The 20,718-nt window shown below is 37.0% G+C and overlaps 1 protein-coding gene across 1 annotated transcript; it reads right to left on the reverse strand.

Annotated features, from left to right (window-relative positions):
• Positions 1 to 213: 213 nt before the first annotated feature.
• Positions 214 to 18,843, reverse strand: LOC120632163 (sodium channel protein Nach-like). The gene is made up of 10 exons (XM_039901969.1): positions 18,650 to 18,843; positions 16,526 to 16,729; positions 12,864 to 13,032; positions 8,934 to 9,079; positions 7,713 to 7,839; positions 6,721 to 6,870; positions 3,513 to 3,705; positions 2,432 to 2,618; positions 1,488 to 1,594; positions 214 to 335 (listed from the first exon to the last, which is right to left on the reverse strand). The coding sequence occupies exons 1-10, from the start codon at positions 18,841 to 18,843 to the stop codon at positions 214 to 216; spliced, it is 1,599 nt and encodes a 532-aa protein (XP_039757903.1).
• Positions 18,844 to 20,718: the final 1,875 nt, after the last annotated feature.

Genomic DNA, 20,718 nt, shown 5'->3' on the forward strand with positions numbered 1-20,718 from the left:
ACGTAGCCAATGAGTATACAAGCTATTGATCTAACGTATAAAGCATTGTCTGTGGTTCCACGAAGATGCTTGTACAGTGGCGCGCAAGATCAAAAAAACCAATGAAAGTTAATGTCTTTAAATTCCGAACGATCAGAAGCTCGAATCCCGATTCCCGTTCAAATAATATTTTCTTACACTGACCTCTATTATACTATATTGTTTTATTAGCTACTAGTTGTGATAATATAAGCGATACAAATTCAAGAAAAAACGAAATGTAAAAAAATACACAAATTCAAGAATGTTAATTAGAGAAAATCCTATCAGGATACCAGAGAAGCCGCCAACGTTACCTGCAAAGTGAAAAAAAAAACAATGACTATCCTTAAAAAATTAAATTACTTATTTTATGGTACCTAATCTTACGTGTTTTGTTTAATCTTAATAAGTTACTTACTTATCAAAGTCGCGTGATTTTCATAAAATAACATAAATTAACATAATCATTTTTTCCATAATATAGGTATATGGTTCATTCCATAAAATCAATATCCATAACAAGTATAGAAACATTCTTCACCGCGATTTTGCAGTGAAATAATAATAATAATAATCATTTATTTTTCTAAAAAACGTCACAATCAACTTGACATCTCGTAACTCTGCAGTCCCGTCGCGTCGTGTCCAGGATCCATGCAACTGAATCGAAATAGCGACCAACCCCTTTAAGATAAGTTAAAAGTGTCTCTTATTCGATTCCTGTGTCTCGTAGGTGAGTTGCAAGTCGTATGCGATATACCCACAGTATACATCGCATTTGATTTGGAAGTGTACACCTTTTTGCGTGTTCCGTATGTTTTGCTTGCGAATTGTAAGTGTCTTTTATGTAAATTTTTTATTCTTGCATGTGAGTTACAAGTGTCTTTAATGCAAGTTCTGTATGTCTCGCATGTGAGTTACAAGTGTCTTTTATGCAAGTTCTTTATGTCTCGCTCGCGAGTTACAAGTGTCTTTTATACAAGTTCTTTAAGTCTCGCTCGCGAGTTACAAGTGTCTTTTATGCAAGTTCTGTATGTCTCACATGTGATTTAAAAGTGTCTTTTATGCAATTTCTGTTTGTCTCACATGTGAGTTGAAAGTGTATTTTATGCTAGTTTTGTATGTCCAGATTGTAACGTGAAGATATGGTCTATGAACACATCTCTCTGATAAGCCAAATAACTATTTAACCAATTATTTATACATTTCCTTGCAAACAAGTCTGTATAGCGGAACCCTATGACTCCCTGACATGCTTGCCTCGGATAGATTCCGGTGGAAGGAACTGATCCTCACGGGGCAACTAAACCAAGACCACAAACTTTAGCATTGAACTAGCGACTAGAAAGAGATTACAGTGCACATTTATCGCATGGCCTATATTTAAAAAAAAAAAAATGGCTGTCTAAAATTTAACCCTTTTCATATTCTCGGTTTTCATTGCGGAACGTCGAAATGATACTCACTAACAACCTCGAACCAATACATCACTATGTCAAGGCGGTTTAACACACCGTCCGTTGTTGCTTGATAAATGCTGAGTAAACATTTACCGGACATGTTTAGGTCTCTGCTGTAAATGTAAAGATATAATTTAGTTTTTATTAATAGTTTGAAATGTGGTGATAGCCTAATGGATAAGACATTGGCCGCCATTTTTGAGGGAACCGAGTTCGATGCCCGGCGTACACAACTAACTTTCCGGAGTATTGAGTGTTGAGTAAGGAGTTCTGGCGGAGTTCACGTTTCGCTCTTAAACCGGAGCATCCGCAGGAGAGGTCGACTCTATGTTATATATGATCCTGAGGCTTAGCAATTGTTCATTGTTTAACATTTTTTTCGGAATATTTAGGCACTTTGCTTCGACCTCTTCGACATCGAATTTTTTAATCTACTACATTAAAAATTATAGTTTAGGTATGTGTATAGAAGAACAAAAAAGGTTGCAGTGCCCGATGGTTCTAGCAATAGAACCTGTGCGGCTGCAAAAGGCAAAAATATGATTTAACTTTAGGAGGGGAAACTTTATCATCAATATGTCAACCAAGGGACGTCCACTGCTGGAAATAGGTATTTTGTGACCAAACACAACGGTCTTGTGCCGCTTGGGTCCAGCGGCTCTCTGCAACTCGCTTGATGTCATCAATCACACGATATTTTAGGTCGCCATTCCGGCACCTTGGAACACCAACGTCCGCGTCTCCAAGCTAGCTTCGCGACTCGTTGAACTAAGTCGGTAAATCCGGTTTCTCCACGGTATCTTCTCGTTCTCCTGATTTGATCACGTAGAGTAATCCAAGCATAGCTCACTCGCTGAGTGACCCTACTTATGAGACCCATAGTTAACGACCTCGCTTCAGAGCCATAAGTCTCGGATGGGCAGCGTTCGGGAAACACTGTGTAAACTTACAAAAAGAAATTTGAGTACTCTTTATGCTGATTAGCGACATAGACGAGCGGTATCTTGGAGTACTTCGAATAGTGTCGAATCATTTCGCAGTCCGGGAGGCACTCTGCACAGTAAAGTGCGTTTTGAAGCTCTGCTTCCAGACCTTCGGTGTTGATGACGTCTTTTGGAAATAGGTGAAACAGTTTTTCTGGAAAAAAAAATTCGTCATTGAGTTGGTGTTCCGCATCCCTACCAAGATGTCCCCCTGCACGGCTAGCATGGGCAAGACACAATTATCTCCCCGGCGAAAGAATAAAAATGTATTTTCTCCCACAGCATTATCCACACTCAGAGCACTGGCGCACAAGTGGAAATAATATCCAATTAATATATGTGTAATAAACGGGGGTAGACTTCTCCTATTCCATGTTCCCGCGCATTGTGGGGGGATATGATTTTTGTCTCCTATCTGTGCTAGCGCTGCTGGAAGCTAAATCGCATTGCGGTGGCCTTTCGGAAGGGTGGAAACCTGCCGGAAGCCTCCCAATAGACCAAAGAAAATTCAGAAATTAGTTGTAGTAGTCGTAGCAAAGCGGTGATAGGTGATAGCCCAGTGGTTAGGACTTCGGCTTCTCTTTCGGGAGGCCGATTTCTCAGCACCGTCGATTTTAAGCAAGTAAAATATCAACAGCTTGTTGTAACGGTGGGAGACATCGGTAGGAAATCTGCATGTCTCAGAGTTCTCCATAATGTTCTCAAAGGTGCATGGACTCCTTAACCCCTTCCCGTATTTCTGCCGAAAAGCAGCACGGTTGCAATGCTGTGTTCCAAGGCCGTGGTCGCCCGTTTTATTGCAGGCACATGAGGCTTAACACCTACGCCTCATGTTGATCGTTGTTGTTGTTGATGTCCTCAAGTTGTAGGACATCTTCTTTGCATGACCTGCAAGTGTTGCCCTGTTTATAGCCGATGGTTTTCTAGTCACCATCAGGTGGTCCCTCAATCACCCCTGCAGGCGATCGAACCCGGGACCTATAAGACCACAGTGCTCACCACTGCGCCATTACGATTGTCAATAAGCCGATGATGATGATCTACTTACCTTTATATTTATTTAAGCATCTCAAATGATCTATAGTGCATACAGGATGCCTTTTAGACACATAAGGGAAGTTATATGGCGTACATTTGCACAGTGACTTTACAGTATTGATCCTGCATCTTACTATGCAAGCGCTGTACGAGTATAAGTCGTAGAACTCATCTTGCAACTCATCATGGAAGAGGCATTTCCTCTAGAATAAGAAATAAAATACAGTTGAATCGCTGTTTTTGAGCGTCTTGCCATATGCCGTCACGGAAAATGGTAAGACCCTCTCTTATGCCGTCATGTCCCTATTCCGCCACTGCATGATTACTGTACAGATACTCGGTGTTTAGTTAAAGTAAGTTATAATTGGAATTTCAAATTCATAATGTATATAAAGTGAAGCGGTGATAACCTAGTGGTGAGGCATCAATGTCCCATATCCAGCGATGGTTCAATGACCTATAAACACTTCAGGATTACTGCCTAAACCATTTATAAATGGCGCTATTTGATTAAGCTGTTTTAGCGTTCACAGTCGGTTTAATTATTCCAATTCTTTAGACATACACTAATTAGTATTGAGAATAGAACTAGAATAAGAAAACAAATTAGTCATATTCTGTTATCACACTGACAGATCCTGATTTCTGATACTAAATTGGCTCTGTCGGGGCAAACGAGTTCCATCCCCAAAGTTTTCGGAGTTATGTACGGTTACATATCACTCGCTTAGCGGCGAACAAAACATCGTGAGGAACTGAGAGTTCTCTATAGTGGTTTCCAGGTATACTGATCCACATTTCGCTAGCGTGGTGGACTACGGCCTAAACACTTCTCATTCTGAAACGAGACCCTTGCCCTGTAGTAGACTGATAATTATGATGATGATATCGAAAGTATGCGTACTTCATAAGTTTATTTGAATCGTCAAATTTGACTCATCGCTTTGACTACCACAGGTTTAGACACAAGATTAAATACATAGAACAAGCTTACACCACTATTTTGAGAGATATCTTGCAAGGAACTTAACGGTTGCTTTAACCACTACTTTTTTTTTTATTTTTTATTTATATTGCATATTAATATTTAATGTAAGTTTTTGATTTTTTTATTTAGTTTAGTTTTTAAATTATGTTATTAATTATTTATTTTTTTATTTAGTTTAGTTATTAATTATTAGTCATTATTTTATGTTATAGTGTAGTGCGTAGTGATGGGTCATAGATACCAAATAAATAAATAAATAGTGAGATATGAAAAAAGTTGAGCCATCTTCTGAGCACAGACCTGTCTATCATAGGAGAGAGGGTTTTAAACATAGGCCAACCACGCTGCTCAAATATGAGTTGGTGGACTTTAACGACTGTTAACAGGAGCGAAGGCTTAACGTGCTGTTCAAGGCAAAATCAACACCGCCAATTTCCTAACTACAGGATGGTATTGAGATTTTTTAACAGGAAAAGTAACCTAACCAAGTTTTGGTCTGATCTCAGAACCTCGTGATCTAACGAGGCAGACCAAACAAAAATGGCATTAAGAAATTCATCAATTTTGTAGTAACGTTGATGTAATAAATGAGTTTGAAGTTTTAACGGCAATAAAACTACACAGAACTGATTTCCGAAAAAGAATCTGCAGTCAATGCATTTTAAATTATATAAAGTATTTAAAAAGGACAGGCATTCCTTCAAGTGCTTTTAAAACACTTTGATACAACAGAAAAACTATAATAACTAATAAGGTGTATATTTATAATGCGATTCCTCAAAGCACCTTACTATGCAAGCACTTTATGAGTGTAAGTCATAAAACTGGTATTTCAACTCATCATGGAAGAGGTATTTTCTCTAAAATAAGAAATAAATATAGTGCGTAGCTCAAAAGAAAGGCCGGCTTTGCAATTAGAGGCACAAGTTCTATTCAAGGATAATGAGGGCCTATTATACTCGGATTGTCTGTGAATATTAAACCTTTTCTACGCACAGACGTCTGCTGTTATATTGCTTTCAGGACAATGATTTTAACCGTGGATAAGTCCACGCCTTGTCAATCGTCTTTGATTTGATGAAATTGTTTAATGACATTTATCGTTTACTGGCGGCATGCAGGGGTATTAGGTACGTATCTCGCGACATGCGTAAATCTTGCAATCACTGTTGTCAAACGTCACTTTTTTGTTTATTTATTGTATGGAAAAGTGACGTTTGACAGCAGTGATTGCAACATTTACGCCTGTCGCAAGCCTGTCACGACATACGTTATCACCCTGCGGCTTCGGACGGGTGAAAATTTGAAAAAAAAAAGCTACTGCCTTTGAATAAAGAATATCCCAAAATAAAGAATTGTCCAAACAAAGTTTGCAGCTGACTTTTTTTATAGTTTTAATTGACGTACAAAGCATATGATCTACCTGATGCTTAGTCGATAACCATTGCCTATAAACCGAGCAACACTTCGCAGGATATGCAAGGAATACTTCACTACCTGAGGCCTAAGTGTTTAGGCGTATGTGCCTGTAATTACACCGGTAACCATGCCGCTTAGCTGCATAGCTTAGCGGCAGAAATAAGCACGGTGGTAGTAATTTCCGGACGAGCACCAAAAAGCTCCAATACTACTTTTCGTTTCACAATACGAACAAATTTTGTTTGAAAGTGACGCGCGTATAGCTGTTCATAGGAAAACAATTCAGCGTTGAGGTAGAACAGATAGAGGTATGTAATCGCTAGGGTTTCTTAAGGCTTTAGAATAACTACAATTCTCTGGAACATTATTTTTAAATACCCCTAAAAGTTTAGCCTGCCTATAAATAATGTAAATTTATTTTAGACGACTTTATGGCAAAATATTATTTGTTATAGTTTACAAAAGAACTGAATCAGGGCTTTTCTAATGTAAAAAAAAAAACATAGGCTTTATATGGTGAACACATCATAATACATTGTATGGTATTTAAGGTGTTAGATAACAGACATAATTTATACCAAACAAAAAAGTATAGAAACCGCGCCGCGAATACCGAAAATGTATATTTTATTAAATTCATTCAGATTATAATGAATTACAGATTATACTTATAACTCTGTACTCACAGAGTGTATTGAGTTTCTCTAAAAAAATTATTTATTTAAAAATCGAATGAAAGTATAGTTCTATTTTACGTCCAATGTGCGTCGCTACGTCCACATCGTTAAAACTTTAACAAAAAAAAACATACAGTTGCCGGAGGGTATTTGCGGACTTCCTTCGTGGCGACTTGCTTGGTAGCGTGGATCTCGAAAAACGCCGCCTGGTCAGGTTGAGCAATGCGTTGAATTACACTGCCGCTAGTGGGGTCCGCGAAATGAGTGGCATCAAATATAAAAACCTAAAAGTTCATATTATGATATAGTATTATAAAGATACAGTAGTTCGACTCAGGGAGTAGAAGAATTTTTAAGAATTTACCACAAAAACTCCTCATATTTGTGGTAAATTCTTACAAAGTGTATAAGTACAGCTTCGTATCAGTGTAAGGAACTTTACTGTTGAGGCTAGAAATGGCCGTTCATAGCTTTGCTCTGACAGGATAGTTGCTCACTCCAGACTTCGTCAGCTTGAGTTCATATAAACATACAGTTAACTTAGAAAAATTTGAACTTTAAAATCTTGATCTTTCTACTATTCATTCAACGCGTCTAATAGGACCTGCGTGCCTATCAAGATTTTAGTTCAATGGGAAGCAGATTTTGAATGCGATCAGTAGGTAAATGAATACGTGTCAGTATAAGTATTATAGCAAAAACCCCGCTTTGAGAGGTTTGTAGTTTTAATGCTTTTTGCAAACGGACATAACAAAGTGATTTTACAAGGGTTACGTTTTCTGAGGTGTTAAACCATAAAATGCAAAAATAAAAAAAAATGTCAAAAAACAACTGAGTACTAAAACAATTAAAAAGCAAGAAATAAATATTTGAATGTAAATTCCTTTCTTTTAGGTAAGCTGGAGGAGATCACTTTTAGTGATAAGGATTTATGTGTATTCATAGTTTTTCCTAAATGACGCAATACAAATAAATAAAATAAACACCATGCCCTGTAAAACAATAATGTTTATCACACAAAGATTTTCCAGTTGTGGGAATCGAACCCACGGCCTTGGACTCAGAAAGCAGGGTCACTACCCACTGCGCCAATCGGCCGGCAAATATATAAATAAAGGAACCTTACTTCAAATCCAAACATGTTGAACGTTGTATAGGAATAGTCTTCGACCATAGAGTCCAGAATAACATTGAGACCTTGCAAATAACCCGGCTGATACTGCCTTTTTATTGTATAATTATTTCTGCTCCTTCTGTAATATTTGAGAACTTTAATCAATCTTCCTACCAATATTGTAAATGCGAATGTTTGTATAGATGGATGGATGGATCTTTGTTACTCATTCACGCAAAAACGACTAAACCAATTTGACTGAATTTTGGAATGCAGATAGATTATACCCTGGATTAACACATAGGCTGCGTTTTATCCTGGGAAAATAAATAAATAAACAATATACTACGACAATACATACATCGTCATCTAAGCCCAAAGTAAGCGTAGCTTGTGTTATGGGTGCTAAGATAGCTGATGAATATTTATGATGAATTTACGGTTCCAGCATGATTCATAAAAAACCAAACCACAGTTGGTTACTAATATTATTACTTACATTCAATTAATAATTAGAACTTAAGAACTTATAAACAATGTGTGTTTGTAAGAATTAATAGTTTATTGCGATAGAGTATTGCGAAACTACTTAACCGATCCTCATGAAACTTTGTACACATATTCTTGGAAGTGTTAGAAGTAATATAGGATACTTTTTATCCCGACATTAACCTGTTATCCTTTGTGAGAGGGGATGAGTGTTTGACGATTTTACACCGTAACTCCGACAAATTATAACCGATTTAAATAATTATTTTTGTAATATAGAGGTTATAATATGTGTTTAATTTTGCCTAAACTGTGGTTGGAGATAGAGCACAAAACTCCTCAGCGGACAGCAGCGAACCCCTCATTTAAGGCTTAGCGATACTGAATACTTTAATGTTTTTTAGATCTACAACTAAATTTAATGCCACATCAAAAAACAAAATCAAACGCAGACAAAGTAGCGGGCAACAGCTAGTTTAAAATAAATTGGTACATATTGTTCGGGTACTTCATAATTTTTCAACATTTTTCTGTACTTATTAATTGATAATAAATAAAGAAATGAAATAGGAGAAGTTTACCCCTGTTTAATATTAAAAAAATATTATTTGGATATTTCCACTTGTGCCCTGAGAGTTGATAAAGCTGTGGGGCAAACACATATATCCTTTCCCCAGAGAGATAATTGTGTCCTGCCCATGCTAGCCGTGCAAATACGGGAAAAGGAGAAAAAAGTTTACATACCCGTCACTTTTGTTGTCTCCAACAACGAGATTGAAAGCACAGCAATGGCCGCGGACGGTAAGTTCAACGGAGAAAATGCTTTTACAGCCAACAATTTGACCCGCCCAAGCACATCGCACTAACATTTTATCACAAGGTGGTGCTAGCTGGAAATTAATAATCAAATTCAAATTCGAATTCAAAAATGTTTTATTAATGTAGACCTTATCACAGGCACTTATGAAGCGTTACTACTTTTTATCCCGGAAAAAAGCAAAGTTCCTATGGGAAGATAAGCTTACGTTTACGCTCGCGCTTGCTTGCTTTCATTCTTGCTTGCTGTAGCACGTGCAACTCTACTAATACATAACGATATCTATGCCAAAAATCACGTCAAGTCATTTCTCTGTTGCTGCGAGATTGAAAGAAAAAAAGTAAGCGTTATCATCCCATAAGAAATTTGCTTTTTATCCGGGAAAAAAAGTAGCCTATGTCACTCCGGCCCATGTAGCTCATAAACTATCTATAGCCAAAAATCACGTCAGTCAGTTGCTCTGTTGCAGCGTGATTGAAGGACAAACAAACATACAGTTAACTAGTTGAGAGGACGGAGAGTATGATTAGCTAGTTTTGGTCCTGTAAAAACATCTAACTCCCATAAGGGTGGCTTACAAGAACATTAAAAAAAACATGAAAAATCGACCTTCACTCACTTCCTAACAAAGTAATCAAACGACTTTATTTCTGGCATAGAAATGGTTGAAAGGACGCAGAATAAAGAAGACACAAGCGTCCTGAAATAGTTATCTGTTCTCTATTCATGATCGGTGTCCTTATACCTCCTGGCAAAATTTTTCAAAGCGCAGCCGCGGGTACAAGCTAGTTTCCAAGACAAGTAAAATCACAGAGTCGCCTGAATATAGTCTCTATAAACAAGCGTCAGGCGTCAAACTACTGTATATTTACTTTATACTGTGTTAAACGAATTACTAATTTTATGTACTTAGCTTTAAATAAAATAAATTTGCAGTGAATTTCACGGCCGACTGGCGCAGTGGATAGCGACCCTGCTTTCTAAGTCCAAGGCCGTGGTTTCGATTCCCACGACTGAAAAATATTTGTGTGATGCACATGTAAAGTCAATATCTCCTGAGGAAGCTCCGGTGTCGGGGCGAAACGTGCATACCCTCTATGCACCTTTCGCTCCGACGATTTGCAGAAGATCTGTTTGTTGTGGAGTATAAAGATTGAATAAATTATAAATTACACCATATAGATTCTCCTGCTTTGGCGAAGTATAGCAAATTAATTTTCATAATATATCTATTGTTTAAACTATTGCGGTCATATTTTATATAATAATTTTTTTATTAGCTTGTATGTACATAAATCTCTAAATTAAAGTGAATCTGGTTCGTTTAAAATAGTGCTTTTCTTTTTCATAGAAAACTTTGTGAAAAGGACAACACTACTTTTTTTTTTAATTTTTATAGACTAGCCCTTGACTGTAATCACACCGTTATGGTATGTGATTAGCCTAAGATAGTGCCCGCTTGCCTACAAAATGCGTATTGATTCTTGATTTGAAGGTATCAGAAACTAATTATAGTGTGTTAGTGTGTGTGAGCGTGTGCCCGGTGTGAGATATTCTCCCTGCGTCAACTATGACTTGAATGGAATGGAGCGTCGCCAAGAGTCTAATTACAATAAATACTAGGAAGCGGTATTGTCTATGTCAAGTAGCTTAAAGATTTCTGTAGCTACATTAGAATAACCACAATTGTCCCTGGGCGATCTTTTGGAACAATACCATAACGGAATCGATAATAACAAATGTCTATTTATTGGAATTTGTCGATCTTTCACCGCGTATCGGTGATCTCGCCAATGACCCATTGTATTAAAATTCGCATTCACAAAGCGTTTCAAGAGCCCTCCGGTTATTGCTTCATCAATCCGTTCTTATTAATCTCTGTCTTGAAGCTCCACCATAAAATTGAGGATAAGCGCTTTTAAAATTAGCATCACTTTCATTATAATGCATTCAGCATCAGTGATGGCCAAATATTTCTTTAACAGTTAAATGCTATTTCGATGAAAAAACACGTTATAGGTACCTTAACCTTTTTTTTGCTGATAGCCTTCCTAAAGCGTACCTTCCTCTGCGGGAGAATTGTGTGGGATGTCTCCCACAAAAACCCCCTCGGTAACCCTGCCTCTGGACGGCCGATTGGTGCAGAAAATGTTTGTGTGATGAACATGAATGTTTTTCAGTGTCCAGGTGTATGTTTATACGTATTAAATTACGTAAGACATAAATTAGTGATATCTGCATATCGTCTGCGAAAGGTGCAGAACTCCTTTGTGGGGTTGAGTATACGCTTTTACAACATGATTCCTAAGGAAATTCTTGACCTACCAATGCATACATTTAAAAAATGTGTAAAAACGCATCTAGTACAGCAAGGTCACTATACATTTGATGAATTCCTCAAAGACAAGGAAGATTGGAAGCAGCCAGCCTCGCTCTCATCTCCCGCAAGATAGCAAAATGATTGTAAATGTTGATGTTGGAAAAGAGCAACTACTGAGTTTCTTGCCGGCTCTTCTCGGTAGAATCTGCTTTCCGAACCGGTGGTAGAGTCACTATAAACATACATACTTGACGTTTCAAAAGTGCTTATAAAGTAGGCCTACTTGAAATAAATGAATTTGAATTTGAATTTATTATTATATTATAAGTATTTATTCATCAGTCATTCTAATATCTATAACACAAGCTACGTTTACTTTTGGGATAGATGGCGATCTGTGTTGTCGTAGTATATGTATCTTTATTTAAAAACCTAAACTATGCAGGTTGCCACTCAAACGCATACCAAATTCATTCAAATCGGTCCAGCCGTCTAGAAGGAGTTCAGGGACATACACACGCACACAAGAAATATATATATAAGATATTGGGAGTCACCGGGATCTCTCTTGCACAATGCTTATAGCTCGTCCCGGATATAGGATTAATTATCCCAAACCTCATGTAGGTAACCTCACGTTGTGAGGTAAGGCTACGGGAAGCAACCTGCTTTGCTTTAGGAAGCGGCGGTCTTCCAGGGGTCGTAAGTAGAAGTGGTGATGTGACTGCTAGTTCCCATCGGACCCTTCGAGACCCTCTCGATCTCGTTCTCAGGCTTCCTTCTTGACCAGTATATAGTTTCGCAAAAGGACACTACCTTCCACGCTCTATACTCCGCAAGGTACTTCACTACTCCGTCGGCCTACTCCTTCTTTTAAACGCTTTTATTGTACATTCTATCAAGGCCTTATGTTTAATACAATTTATCTACTTAATTGTATTTTAAACTTCTGATAATTGATCATACAGGAAAAATATATATGAGAGTTAATATATAGTTATTTATGCAACTTTTGCGGAATGACATAAAATTAATTACGTACGGTTATGTATAAGGATTAATTAATGACCAAGAAACTAATTAATAAAACTTAAATCAATTCATCGATAGAAAATACAATTATGTATGGATCATGGTGTTTATGAATATTTGTATGGAGATAAATATTATTGATGTCAGCTGAAGTATTTTCCAATTTGCTCTCCGATGACGATGTCGATAATAAATAATAAATAAATATACACATCGCCATCTAGCCCCAAAGTAAGCGTAGCTTGTGTTATGGGTACTGAGATAGCTGATGAATATTTTTGATGAATATAATACACATAAATACTTATAATATACAGATAAATACCCAGACACTGAAAAACATTCATGTTCATCACACAAATATTTTCCAGTTGTGGGAATCGCCCACTCGGCCGTCAAATGCCGACCGGCCGGCCGATGTTTTTATGAATATGAATAATCCTTGTAGGCCTATCACAGGCACTTATGAAGAGTACATATATCTAGTATACACAAATAAACTTACTGTCTCCATTGTTTCGACGATACCGCGTTCATTGCTGAGGAAACTGCCAAACGAATGAAGCGACGGGTGATTTTGCATGGATTTATTGTAAGAATAGTCAATCAGTCTTCCCAACTGCGTCCAGAACGTTCTAACTTCTGCAAGAGATTCATTTCCCATTGATTTGCTCCTGTTATAACTATGAGTAAAGAAAGAGTTAGTGAAACAGAAAATCAAATTTCAGGTTAAAGAATCATTTATTTCTCTTTAAGAATATTTTTACATACCATATCGATCTAATATTATTTGATTAGCAATAATATTATACTTATTATTAGGTATACATATAAATTATTAAAAATCTACCCCCAGAACGTTCGATATACGTAGGTTGCGAAAGGCGAAGTCGTCATAGTGTAACTATAAGCTGTATAACAATTGAGTGTAGTAGGAATAAGTTAGTTCCAGCATTTAGACTTAGATCTGGGCACATGCCTTTAGTTCAAATACCTAATGAGGAAAGTTGATTCTCCCAATTGTGATTTATGTGGTGAGGTAGATGATGTTTTGCACCTACTAATGGCGTGCGTTCGGAATCACAGCTTGCGAGAAACACTAACCTACGAACTAAATATTTTTAACTCTATTATTAGCGAACCGTTGACCATTTCGGCAAAGAAACTTTATAGATTCGTTTGTGATTCTCTCAAATTGTTGTAGTTTAAGATTTATATTTATTTAGGATTCATATTGTGTGTAACAATGGGGCTGACATATAGGTAACCTATAAAAGTCCCTTACATAAATAGATAAAAAAAAAAAAACAGTTGAGTATTATGCGATTTTTTGGTTTGTGTTTAAAAATGTAAACGACTTCGCATTTAATGTAATTTGAGAAAAAAGGTAAGTATGTAGGTACTAGGTACATATTATTCAATCATCATCCGCATTCGTTAACCCATCAACGTCCTACTTTTTACAACTCCAACGACGGTTTAAGAGCATACCACCACGCTGCTTCAATGCGGGTTTGTGAGTATTATATAATAAGCATGCTTTAAATGGTTGAAAATTTGATGGTTGATTTATGCAAAAAAAAAAAATATATATCCGTCGTAAAAAAAAATATATATCCTTAGCATTTTGTTGGTACGTTAAGGAAGGCTTTTTTCCTTAAATAGTAGCGAAATTAAGCTTTAAATAAATAATTGAAATCTTTTTATTCACGGATACTTTTTGAAGACTTATAGGTACCTCTGATAGAATTCATCGAAGATTTTAACTATTATTGACTTATACTAATATATCTCATGGAAATCAGTTCAGTTTTTTTCGTTTTCATATTATTTTGCGATTGCATAACCGATGTGATAGTAGGGCACTTTAATGGAACTACCACCAAAATGAATAAAAAACAAGATTCAATTATTTTAGGCTTAATCTATATGCACTTTTGGAACGTCAAGTCTGTCTGTTTGTTGTAACTAAAACACCGGTTCGTAAGGCAGCCACTTCCGAGAAGAAGGTAGCATGAAACTCAACAGTTCCTCATTCTGAACATCAAAAATGTACTATTTTTGAAGTAAAACTCCTTTAGGCGCGATTAGGGAGTAACTCAGATTTTTTTCTGACTTAACAAATGAAAATATTTATAAATGTGAAAGTTATATTAATGAATTTTAAATAGAATATAAAATATAAAAGAGGATGTTTGTATATATGTCATCGATAAACTCAGAAACTATTTGACCGATCATTATGAAAATTGGTATGCTTATGTATTTTTTCACGGAGAAGGTTTATATGCTATGCCCATTGATGTAACTCCCCACCAGGCGGCGCTGTCAAGTATCGACTTCCGCCCCGTTCAACCGATTGTCATAAAAATTGGTATGACCATGTAGTTTTCCACGGAGAAGGTTTATATGCTATGCCCATTGATGTAACTCCCCACCAGGCGGCGCTGTCAAGTATCGACTTCCGCCCCGTTCAACCGATTGTCATAAAAATTGGTATGACCATGTAGTTTTCCACGGAGAAAACGAACATGCTATGTCCATTGATGTAACTCCCCACCAGGCGGCGCTGTCAAGTATCGACTTCCGCCCCGTTCAACCGATTGTCATAAAAATTGGTATGACCATGTATTTTTCCACGGAGAAAACGAACATGCTATGTCCATTGATGTAACTCCCCACCAGGCGGCGCTGTCAAGTATCGACTTCCGCCCCGTTCAACCGATTGTCATAAAAATTGGTATGACCATGTATTTTTCCTCGGAGAAAACGACATGCTATGTCCATTGATGTAACTCCCCACCAGGCGGCGCTGTCAAGTATCGACTTCCGCCCCGTTCAACCGATTGTCATAAAAAATGGTATGACCATGTATTTTTCCACGGAGAATGTAAATATGATATATATAGATTCTTGGAAGTGTTAGAAGTAATATAGGATACTTTTTATCCCGTCATTAAGCTCGGTTCCTTTGGGAGAGGGGATGAGTGTTTGACGATTTAACATCATAACTCCGACAAATTAGAACCGATTTAAATAATTATTTTTGTACTATACAGGTATATGTGTTTAATTGTGTGCCCAAACTGTGGTTGGAGATAGACGACAGAACTCCTCAGCGGACAGCAGCAATTTAATGCCACATCAAAAAACAAACGCAGACGAAGTCGCGGGCAACAGCTAGTAGAATATAAAATGAAATAGTGAATATTAAATGAAATGGAACATTTTACTCTTTCATCAAAATAATAATAAAAGTTTTACTTCAATCGCGCGTAAAGGTTACACGCACACACTTTTTTCAATTTTATATCTTGTGCTTCCAATCAAAGTTTGCTATTACTAAAAATTAATTTAACTGCAATTTCCACGTGACGGTCAGTCGGCAATGTCAATGTCCTTATGTAAAGTGCATCGAAACTGCAATGTTGCAGTTGACAAGATCCTTTAGAGAGCGCTTTGTTAGGTAGAGAGCTTCGTTTGGAAAACGTTTGAAAGGGCTCAAAGATGCAAGGATCTCGTCGACCTAAGGGCGCCTCATGAGAGGCGAGCCGATTTGCATTGTAGCAATCATGTAGGCCAGATTTCGAGTAACGAAATACGGTAGGTACTTACGTTAAGGTAGAAAAAACCAGATATAAAATTAAACCGTCGTTGGACCTTGAAGCCGTTGGTCAGACCATAATTCTACAGCTATTCTAGCGGAATGGTCATCATCATCGTCACTTCAACCGAGTGACATCCACTGCTGGACATAGGGCTTTTGTAGGGAGTCCCAAAATCTGTGGTCCTGGACCTCTTGCTTACGGCGGCTCACTTATTATTCACCCACGGGATTTGTAAAAAAACGTAATAAAGTCGGACGAAGAAAGCTGGCAACCGCTAGTTATGAAAATAAATGGATGAGCAGTTTTCGACTTTGATTTGCTTCTGCAGACACAGACAGACACACATAAGACAAAATGCTCACACGCGAACATAAACAACGAAACACACGCTCGGACACATACACAAACACACACACATTCACGCATTCGCGAGTGCGTCCTCACACACGCACTCACTCTAGCGCGCACACACTCACATACACACAAATACTCGCGGCCGCAGATTCATACACGCACACACCCACGAAATACAATTAAGGGATTAAAAATAAGTACTTACTCGAGTATTAATTTCTCCAAAGAGTCTTTACTAATCCTGTTAAAGTTACACAATGTTACGGCTGGAAACTCTATGTTGGATATGGGATACGTCGACGACTCCATGTTGACTATCATAGGTCTGGCGAGATTCTCGAACCACAGGTTTTGGAGGTAGTAAGTAATGGTACCCAGCATTGTGCAAAACAAAAGTACTCGCATAGTTCTGGAAGAAAGTAATTGTCAATTTTAATTAAGTATTAAGTTTCAATATGCAATATAATAAAATCAGAACCAGCTGGATTTTATCATATGGCTGGAAATACAAAAATAGAGGCCTCTCCCAACGGCAGTGTTTAGCATATTCACTACGCGGATGGAACCGGCGCGGCGCACGGGCGGGTGATCGCAGTAGCTAGATGCTAGTAAAGGACAGAGGTCGCTGCTGTCCGTTCTCCGTTAGACTCCCGTAGTTACCTCGTATGACACTCATGGAAAGAGGAGGGGTGGTGTCAATGCGATTTTGATCGTCACCAGATATTATATTTGTTATTTCCTCCAAGTACTTAAAATAGTTTTTAAGGGAGAGAGAGCGAAAAAGAGAACGACAACATGGTTATTTAACCTATTAAATGAACATGTTATCGTTCTCTTTTTTAATATTTTCTGGGATTCTATTATAAATTCGAATGCACATATATAAATACACTATATAATATAAGATCAATAAAATTATTTTAGGCGATTTAAAAAAATGTTTACCTTCTGTGACTGGGGTAGGTTAGTACACTCTGCAAAAATAGATACGATGATATACTGAGTTGATAGGTTTTATCGTGGATTTATTTTAAATGTATCAGTAACTTTAAAGCCCATAAAACAAAATCAAAATCGGCTCATCCGTTCGGGAATGACGATGCCACAGATACACACACACACACAAACACAAACAGACACGTCAAACGTATAACACGGTTAAAAAGTACATGTGAAGGTGAAGAAGGTGTATGACGGCATGAGGGAGTCATGCCGTTTGCCGCGACGGCATTCGGGCTGGATTTACATCCAAGGTGTGCCCATAGATGATTTAAATCAAAAAACGAACAAACGCGCGGAGTCACGGAAAACAGCTAGCTTCTAATATAAATAAAATAAAAATAACCAACTAAACAATTTTGGAACGTGTCAAAAAAACTATGAGAATGTCTGAACGTCATTTAGGTTGATTATAGTTACCGGTTTTAGCGATGGCGACACCCCGACGAGGTTTTTACCACAAGCACTCCTTGATGATAGCAAATTCCTACATTAAGTCAGTGAATTATGTAATACTGACACCCGAATTTATAAATATTGCTATGAGATTTCACAGTGCACCGGTCTCATGAATTAATTAATTAAACGACTATCGAAACGCCATAAACGATTGGCGCAGTGGACCCTGCTTTTAGCCCAGTGCTGTGGGCTCGATTCCCACAACAGGAAAATGTTTTGTGTGATGAACATGAATGTTTTTCAGTGTCTGGGTGTATATTATAAGTATTCATGTACCTATATCATTCATAAAAATATTCATCAGCCATCTTAGTATAGGTACAAAGATGGCTGATGAATATTTTTATGTGTTATGGAAACACAAGCTACGCTTGCTTAGTATATTTATTATATTTATATCATTCATAAAAGTATTAATCAGTCATCTTAGTACCCATAACACAAGATACGCTTACATTGGGGCTACATGGCGATGTGTGTATTGACTATTGACTATTGTCGTAGTTTATTTATATTTATTATTTTATCATTTATAGATTTTAATTTTTGTTCAAATTCTTAGCAATGCTGAATTAAAAAAAAAACTATTAAAAATTTATATAAAAAAATACAACCCTCCGCTTGCGGGGCGTTTGAATGCCTTTTTATTATTTAGCTGGTGAGATTGCTGTCAAAGGCTAACTTTCAGTGGAATAAAATATAATGACTTGACAGTGGTATTCATAGAAAGAGTAAAAATTAAAAAAAAAGAAATGCCCGTCTTTGTACCCATAACACAAGCTACGGTTGCTTTGGGGCTAGATGGCGATGTGTGTATTGTCGTAGTACTTATACTTATAATTAAAAAAAACAAAAAATTTCAAGCACGAACCTTTGTTCTTTACTCTGACCTCGTTTGCGTATACGCTGGATACCTCCAAAAGAGCAGTTCTCGAGGTATTCCTTGAAAGTTTTCCTGAAATTTATCCTCAAAACAGTCCCGATACTCATATTCCTCACATTAGGTTTGTACAGCTTTTTCCTATATTCACGCCACCAAACACTGTTAGTACTCTTCTTGGGCATTTTGATATCAACTCTATGTTGAAGCTTTAAGTGCATTTATGCGACTGTCGTATTAGTTTAACTCGCACAGAATTACCCCGCAATGCAGATCAATACCATAAAGTGTGAGTCTATTGTCAAGTTGATGATTCCGTAGGTATACACTGGTCAATACTGTTTTTTTTTTGTTTTGTTTATTCCACCACAAGTTAAATTCAAATTCAGAATTCTTTATTCTTGTAGGCCTATCACAAGCACTTACGTATGAAGCGTTTAGACATACATGTAATAACTCATCATCATCTTCACATCAAACCATCACCGGCCCAGTACAGGGCACGGGTCTCCACCCACAATGAAAAGGGGTTAAGGCCGTACTCCACCACGCTGGCCTAGTGCGGATTGGTGGATTTTGTAGATAGTAATATACCTTATTTTGATAGCTTGTTAGGGGAAGTATTGCACCGAGCTTTTTTTGCCGCCAAGTAACATTTCTGGGTGAAAACCTAACCTCCATAATGCTAGAGGCATCAGAGAAATGGGAATATATAAAAAATTACATGGAAGAGATAATAAAAGTAAAGGAAAGGGACGAAAGAGAGGGAAGGTAAAAGGACAACGACGTTAATGGTACACTAACGTTTAGAAAAAAAAAACATTTCTGCGTGCTGGTATGAAGAGCGTGGTTGCCGGTGTACCTAATGTACATGTACGGGTACATGAGATTGAATACCTATGTCTTAGGTTGATATACACAGGGCGGCGTATTGTAGCACATATTTTTTGCTTGCCTGTTTTACTCTTACGAACAGATAGGCCATCGGCTTGGTCCGTCAATAATTAGGTACTATAAAAAAAACGTGTGCGTACTCTTATACACGCGTTAAAACTTATATTTATTTGGCGTAACAAGATAAAAGTATTTTCGAAAATTTTATCTTTCGCCTTATTCTACGTTTTCAGTAAAAATTACAATAACAATAGATAAAAAGGTATTGTTTGAATTATTGAAAGGCGACTGTCAAACCTTTTTTAGAAAAACTAAAATGTTGACTATAGCTAACTTCATGGTTTCGGCTTTTTGTGACGGTGTGCGCGCGCATCGTTAAAACTTACTCTCAGCATTTTTCCCTAACTCGCCGAAAGAAGTATAACTTCAAAAATGCTGGACCACTGAAACAACGAGGCATTGTACTTTCAATACACGTAAAATGTATAAAATAAAATGTAATGGTGCCGTAAATAACTTTATAACGGATTTCTAAAGTACAACAAGCAAATATCGCGTGGTAAACGGTTATTAAGTCAAGTACCCAGCGATCAAAAATTAAAGAATATTATAATTAATCACACGATACACTTTTTCAACACCCTATCTATACTACATAGTAATATCATCATCATGTTTGTTCATCACGAATTTTTTTATTTGACTATTAATAAGATTTCAGCCTGAAATAATAGGTATTTGTAAAATAAGCGAAAAGAAAAACGAAAAATTTGTGTGTTATATAAATACCTACTACAAAAATCCTCTTATAAATAAGCCGCAATCACGCATTTTATGTCAAAATAATTATTCAAATTCAAAATTCATTTCTTTCATGTAGGCCTAATTTATAAGCACTTTTGAAGCGTCAAGTCAGACTGTTTGTAGTGACTCTACCACCGGTTCGGAAATCAGATTCAATTGAGAAGAGCCGGCAAGAAACTCAGAAGATTGCTCTTTTCCAACATAATTTTAAAATTTAACAATCTTTAGAATTTTTCTTTTTTGTGAGAGATGAGAGCGGAGTGGCCTGCTTCCAAGCAGCCTTGACGTTAAGGAATTCATCAATCATGAAGTAACCACGATTTGTTAAATGTGTTTTAATATATTTTTTAAACTTAGGTTAT

Source organism: Pararge aegeria, chromosome 19, assembly GCF_905163445.1.
Source record: "Pararge aegeria chromosome 19, ilParAegt1.1, whole genome shotgun sequence".
NCBI classification, from domain to species: Eukaryota; Metazoa; Arthropoda; class Insecta; order Lepidoptera; family Nymphalidae; genus Pararge; species Pararge aegeria.